Source organism: Pecten maximus, unplaced genomic scaffold (assembly GCF_902652985.1).
Source record: "Pecten maximus unplaced genomic scaffold, xPecMax1.1, whole genome shotgun sequence".
NCBI classification, from domain to species: domain Eukaryota; kingdom Metazoa; phylum Mollusca; class Bivalvia; order Pectinida; family Pectinidae; genus Pecten; species Pecten maximus.
The window spans coordinates 1-7939 of NW_022980604.1; the positions used below are offsets into that span (position 1 = coordinate 1).

A 7939-nucleotide genomic window follows, 5' to 3' on the forward strand; every position below is an offset into this window, starting at 1 on the left:
TAATTTTTTCCTTTCCCGTTTTTGCAATAGATTTTCTGTTGCGTAACCATGACAATCAAGTGTAATTTTACCTGCACTTGATGTTAGTTTAGTTTTCTGTTCAATCCTTGACCTCATTTCTTTGACTGAATCTTCTGCAGAGAAGCCGAAGGTCACAACATCATATGGAGGGAAAGGCTTCCCACATATTGGACATGGTCCTCCAGTTAGATCTCTACTGGCCAAAGTGACCTCACTGTAGTTATGGGGCAACCGTTCATCCGACTTATTCCCATCAGGTTCTGTTGGAACAGAGCCAGCCCCTCGAGTATTTTCTCCCATGGACGATAATTCAGAGTTTTTCTGATGGCAACCCAGCCTTGCTGTTAACACAGCGTCCCTTGCGGCAGTGTTGAGATCACAATTACAGTTACCGTCCTTACTGTCAGACTTACGACAGAGAAACGTTCGATCAACTTCTGAAGAATGAATCCTTTTGTCGAGGTGATCAGTGATGTCTAGATAAGCCTCGTCTAAACTCATTGGACAGTAGTTAGGGTCGTAATCCGACATGACTAATCGTATTTCTCTACTGACAGCTGTGTACTTTTCAAAGTTTGGCTTGACCATAATCAGGTCTGGGCACAGCTTTTTACCAATGAAGCCTGGCATGGCCGCGCGCACACCAAACTTACGGGCCAGGTAGTTGGAGGTAGACTGAAAAATACCCATCATATTTCTAGTTGTTTTCATTAATAAACAGACATGTTCAAGGATGTATCTTAATCTTACTCTGCACATTATCATAATTTGTAAAACCTCGATGCAATGGACTTAGAGTGATTATCAATGTTGGAATATTGCATGAATTCTCCTTACCAAACTAATATATCAAATACAGGAAAAAACGTAAACAAACATTTTAAGATTAAAATACATGTATTATATTTGGTGCATTCAAGTTTGTAGTGTGTATATCTAAACAGATTAGCTCATGACGAATGGTGTTCCCACATGTTTTGCTACAGAACTGGTATAATTAGTGTTATGCTTCTCAGAAGAAAAGTGCTTAACTAAAATTACCACTAAATTAGGTACATGTACAGTTTATCCTTTCAATAAATGAGGTATAAAGCCTATATCGTACACACCAGCATAGAGTAGCCCCCGACAGCCATAGGTTTGTCCTTGAGTGTCGGGTCCTCTCTCATCTCAACAGCTGCATAGAAAGCGTCCATGTCTATGTGTACAATGACCCGACTCAGGTCTCGCTGACCTTCCAGTTCCTCTAATAGCCGGTCAGCCTGTAAGTAACCAGTCCAGTTTTATTCTACATATCAATTTGTTTTGATCCAAGAAACTTACTCCAATACATAATGTGACATTAACTAAGTTAGAAAATGTTACAAATAATGAGTCATCAATTCTACATTCATTTCAAACAACAATTTTACAGATATATGACTGATGTAATTGAAAAAATACACACATGTACAATTTTGTTCTGCTATATATATATATCAATAAAAGATTGAGTCTATAAGATTAAATACCTGTTAATAAAAATAGACCTGTATTGCATACCTACTTAAGCTTCATGAGCTGTGATAACTATACCTGTAAACCATGACTACACCAGTATAGAAATGTAATACTGTTTGACTACACCAGTATAGAAATGTAATACTGTTTGACTACACCAGTATAGAAATGTAATACTGTTTAACTACACCAGTATAGAAATGTAATACTGTTTGACTACACCAGTATAGAAATGTAATACTGTTTGACTACACCAGTATAGAAATGTAATACTGTTTGACTACACCAGTATAGAAATGTAATACTGTTTGACTACACCAGTATAGAAATGTAATACTGTTTAACTACACCAGTATAGAAATGTAATACTGTTTGACTACACCAGTATAGAAATGTAATACTGTTTGACTACATCAGTATAGAAATGTAATACTGTTTGACTACACTAGTATAGAAATGTAATACTGTTTGACTACATCAGTATAGAAATGTAATACTGTTTGACTATACTAGTATAGAAATGTAATACTGTTTGACTACACCAAGATGGAAATGTAATACTGTTTGTCTACACCAGTATAGAAATGTAATACTGTTTAACTACACCAGTATAGAAATGTAATACTGTTTGACTACACCAGTATGATTTGGTTTAGTTTGGTTTGGTCTATTTTGTTTAACGTCCTATTAACATCTAAGGTCATTTAAGGACGGCCTCCCGTGCGTGCGACATGTATGAGTGTGGTGAGTGCGTATGTGTGTTTTGGGAGGCTGCGGTATATTCATGTTAAGTCTCCTTGTGATAGGCTGTAACTTTTGCCAATTTAAATTGCTATCTCACTGAAGCATACTGCCGAAGACACCCAGCAGCACACCCCACCCGGTCACATTATACTGACAACGGGCCAACCAGTCGTCCCACTTCAAATATACTGAGCGCTAAGCAGGAGTAGTAACTACCATTTTTAAAGACTCTGGTATGTCTCGGCTAGGGAACAGAACCCAAAACCTTCCTCACAGCGGCGAACACTCAACTAAAGGCCAAAAGTGAGGCATTGTCAAGGGAGACATTAGGAAGAAGAAAGTTATCAAGAAAGAAGAGAAAAGATAAGATCCCAAGTTTAGTCACCTCTTACGATCATGCAATGGGGGCAGCAGGTACAATTCTTACGCCCTACCTGCAGGGCAGACACCAGTATGGAAATGTTATTACATTTCCATTTACACCAGTATAGAAATGTAATACTGTTTGACTACACTAGGATGGAAATGTAATACTGTTTGACTACATCAGTATAGAAATGTAATACTGTTGGACTACACCAGTATGGAAATGTAATACTGTTTGACTACACCAGTATAGAAATGTAATACTGTTTGACTACACCAGTATGGAAATGTAATACTGTTTGACTACCCTTATATAGAAATGTAATACTGTTTGACTACACCAGGATGGAAATGTAATACTGTTTGACTACACCAGGATGGAAATGTAATACTGTTTGACTACACCAGTATAGAAATGTAATACTTTTTGACTACACCAGTATAGAAATGTAATACTGTTTGACTACACCAGTATGGAAATGTAATACTGTTTGACTACACTAGGATGGAAATGTAATACTGTTTGACTACCCTTATATAGAAATGTAATACTGTTTGACTACACTAGGATGGAAATGTAATACTGTTTGACTACACTAGGATGGAAATGTAATACTGTTTGACAACACTACAGCCGTAGTTCAACATCACCTACCTCAGTCAATCCCTGCCGTAGTTCAACATCACTAATCTTTTTCAGCTTTGCCATCTGTTCTTCTATCTTTTTGTTCACCTGTTCTTCCTTCTTTTTTTCATTCTCAAAATACTTGGAACCTGTCAATGTTTTTTTGTTTTTAAAAGTAAACATAAAAACATCACTATATTATTCTATGTCAGAGAAAGTGAAACCCAAATAATACTGTTTTGAATGATAAAATAAATACATTGTCATGGACATTCCCTTCTTGGCCTAAGATTTAGTATCAAAATTTGATTTCCCGAACTCATGGATATTCTCCAGTGTATTAAGTATATATACTCTAACAAATTTTGTCCTGATCTATATAGCTAGTTACCTTTGGAGGCCTCCAGTACAACCTGGTTGATTCTGTCTTTAGTTACCTTTAACTAGCGTGGTGACACGTAGTCAGGATAATGTAAGTCAGTACAGTTCTTGTAACGTCAACGTGGTCCCGTAGAACTTGTCCGTCGATCCCATGGCTAGTGCGCCGCTCCCCCAAACACTCCACTTAAATATACCCGCAAACACGCCCCTTTTACACGTTCACACTCACTTGCATGCACTTCACACTTTGACATACCTGGACACAACCGGACAAACAGGTTACAAATATAGACACAACATTACATGACCACTGAACGCATGGACACTATAAATAGACACACAGGTAAACAGAGAACACTCTCTGTAACCGGTAACGCATATAAATACACTTGACAATACAATGAGATGACAAATGACCCTACGACAAGTATAACCTGGTTGATTCTGTCTTTAGTTACCTTTGGAAGACTCAAGTATAACCTGGTTGATTCTGTCTTTATTTAGTTACCTTTGGAAGCCTCCAGTATAGTTACCTTTGGAAGCCTCCGGTATAACCTGGTTGATTCTGTCTTTAGTTACCTTTGGAAGACTCCAGTATAACCTGGTTGATTCTGTCTTTATTTAGTTACCTTTGGAAGCCTCCAGTATAGTTACCTTTGGAAGCCTCCGGTATAACCTGGTTGATTCTGTCTTTAGTTACCTTTGGAAGACTCCAGTATAACCTGGTTGATTCTGTCTTTATTTAGTTACCTTTGGAAGCCTCCAGTATAACCTGGTTGATTCTGTCTTTATATATATAATTAGTTACCTTTGGAAGACTCCAGTATAACCTGGTTGATTCTGTCTTTATTTAGTTACCTTTGGAAGCCTCCAGTATAGTTACCTTTGGAAGCCTCCAGTATAACCTGGTTGATTCTGTCTTTAGTTACCTTTGGAAGACTCCAGTATAACCTGGTTAATTCTGTCTTTAGTTATAATTACCTTTGGATGCCTCCAGTATAACCTGGTTAATTCTGTCTTTAGTTATAATTACCTTTGGATGCCTCCAGTATAACCTGGTTAATTCTGTCTTTAGTTACCTTTGGAAGCCTCCAATATAACCTGGTTAATTCTGTCTTTATCAAGGCCTTCCATGCCAGCCTTGTTATCATTGAGAAGCATCCGGCTCATTAGACCTTGGTCCACTACCCCGTGACTGGTGCCTGCAGGTAACATTACACTGCTGGAAGGCTTAGTGACAGGATTCACACATTTATCTGTATATAAGTAGAACATGTAGAAACTATTATACTTCTGTAATATAGAATTAAAGTGAATCTTAATTTTATGAATTGAAAAAATTATATAAACAGTTTTGGTCAAAAATAACAAGTTTGGTCCTTATTTGTGTCCGTGAGTGTGCATGGATATCCTAACTACTTAATTTTCACAAAGATTGATACCCAAACATTTTTTTATTTTCTCAATAATTATTATTATATAAAGTATAACAGGGATAATAATATTCAATTAGATTTACCTACACCAGTGGATGTTTCCTATGGGTGATAAGGGGTCCCATAATTATAACCAATTGAAATTATTTGACATTTCATAATAATATATCAGCCCATATGTAACTCCTAAACTTGGCACTTAAATTTCACCATTTTCTTCTAAAAAGGAGGCAAAGAAGTCCTTACTCAAACTAGTGAAAAAAAATCCTACAATAAATCATACTAAGGTATATAGCAAACACTGTATACCATAAGTACCCTTCAATTGAGACCGAGACTTGGTGGATTCACTGGATTGTATGTCTGTACATCCCCATGACGTGTCCTGCCAATTTTCCTCTTCATCCTCATCTTCTGTGTCATCATCATAACCTGTTTCTCCCAACATGATAACTGGTTTATATTCTGTCACATAATGAAACAAAAATATAATTAAGTTAGATAACCTGTAGATCAGATAGCAAACAAACAAGAGGCCTATATATGGGCTTTAACTGTCACCCGGGTCTTGAATACTTTCATATGACAAAAATTTAAAACTGTCAAAAGCAAGCATCTTAATTATATAAATGGACAGTTAAAAAAAGCATGTACTTGCTTATATAATACTAAGGTGACTCCATTAAAGGTCAAAGCCCACATCCTGATTTGGAAAACATCAATGTCATCACCATTACGACCAATGGTATCACAAATGTCTTGAAAAACATAATCCACATAAAGCTGCTGACTTCCAATTCAATCAAATGAAAAACTTCTCTATTCAAACTGACAATATGCATATAACCACCATCATCAAGAAACATTCTTTTTAATCTACATACTGTGTCACCAAATTTTACAATCAAAACACAATAATCCATGAAAACATTGCCAAATTTCCCCTTCGTGACACTATTTTGCAAACTGTTCCCTCAGCCTGTCCACATTATATTCCTCATTAACAGATGGGGTATTTTCTGTTCACTTCAGTAATCCATATCAGTTATATCAGTCATCAGTCTTTTTTAAGCTATTAGCTTCTGGACCTCCTTGATATTGATTCTCCATCTTCCAATGGAGCTCCTTGATGTCTAGATCTTTTCTAAAATAATTTTGTTGAACATTGATTTCATATTATTGATTTCTTTATTGCCTCATATAGTTGGCTTTAAATTATGCACACAATATACATTGTTAACACTTATTGACTGCATGTATGTTCAGTTCCGGGTAGCTCAATTAATTAAATTAGTGTGATAACATCTTGCAAATGGGTTGAGCTTGACCCTGTCATGGTCTTTCCAGTGTTGGTTCAATACTGATTTAAGCCTGCATTTACAACACTGTCTGGCATATTAAAAAATTAAGCTATTCCAGTGGTCGGTAGCTCAAACTCCCAAAAAAAAAAAAAGGACTTCCTGCTGTTAAGCCTTGCCTGTTGTTTTTCCAGTTTCTTGTTGTAGACCCTTGTTCTATTTTCTTTAGATGTTTGGATAATTCTTTTGCCCTTCTGACTGAGATGGTCTACACCATGGCCAGTCATTATCCTGTACATTTGGACATCACTTCGTTTCCTTTTGTATTGTAGTGATGGTAGACCAAGTAATGGTAACCTTTTGTTGTATGATTTTGCTTTCAGGCCATTTACTAATTTTGTTGCACGCCTTAAAAAAAGGGAACTCCCTTTATGGCTTTTAGCATGCATTTTTTTTATCCTTTAAAAGCATCGGGTGCCATACTGTATAGGCATACCCAACCTGGGGTCTTATCAGAGCTTTGTATAATGGCAGAAACATCTGCTTACTCAAATTTGTGATGGTATGGGCAAGGTCATGCGGGTGGTTAATCAGAAGGGTTCTGACGATAACTACATATGAAACTGATACTCCGTAATACATTTGTATCGTCAGAAAATTCGGACCACCGCGCACTTGGCAGGGTAACATAGAATCAATGTCATTGTATTCAAAATAATAAATGCCCCGCCTGAAATTATGTGTATACAACAAACGCCATACATATCACGTGCATTATACAATAGTTCTATTACCTTGAGTTAGGGCCTGAATTTCCAGTCAGTCCAGTTTACAATCTCGCGGATTTTTTTCGTACGAGGAGAGTTCCAACAAGGGACGCAACTACTGCTTGCCTATCGGTCCTGGCGGTTAGACGATTTACAGGATTGGCAGGAGCGGGCAATTTTCTTTTTGCCCCGAATATGACGCGACAGGTGGCGTTACTGGTCAAGATGAAGTATGTGATTGGTCAATGTAGCGGTTAATGCAAATTGCAGATATGCAGTTAAAAACGAAACAAAGTTAAAATTGAATGCAAGCTAAATAAGTGGATGAATCTTTTCAAAAGATACATTGATAAAATTAAATTCCTGATTAAAAATGATTCAAACTGATATAATTCTGTTATCCGTGCTGAAACGCATTATATCGTTAATTTGTTTCACCAGCAGTTTTACATTATAACCACCAGCATTAAAACTATGCCGTTTATCTTTTTAAAAGATATTTCTTGTTTAATGTAAATTTCAAAACATATATCTCTACGGACCTGTCTGTAGATGTTACTACAGGCAATGGAAGTCTTTGTCATGGCTCGTCTGAAAACATGTAAAATCACTAAGTCCGTCTTTATTTAATAAACGAACAACACCGGTCGAACTACAAATGTAGTTCCACCGTTTAACTGGATAGCAAAAACGAAAACGGCCCTGGTACTCATGGGGATATGTCAAGTCTTATATTACTTTTCGTAATTTTGGAAGGCCTAGCATGTCGACCTTCTTCTTCTTCTTCTTCTTCTTCTTCTT

At 36.7% G+C, this 7939-nt stretch overlaps 1 protein-coding gene across 1 annotated transcript; it reads right to left on the reverse strand.

Annotated features, from left to right (window-relative positions):
* Positions 1-71: 71 nt before the first annotated feature.
* LOC117319554 (DNA polymerase kappa-like) lies at positions 72-7288 on the reverse strand (the record flags this gene model as incomplete). Its single annotated transcript, XM_033874343.1, is given in 6 exon segments — positions 72-696; positions 1131-1283; positions 3287-3405; positions 4717-4893; positions 5392-5538; positions 7166-7288. Coding segments are annotated over 5 exon segments (1204 nt in total), but the record flags the coding sequence as incomplete, so codon positions are not given.
* Positions 7289-7939: the final 651 nt, after the last annotated feature.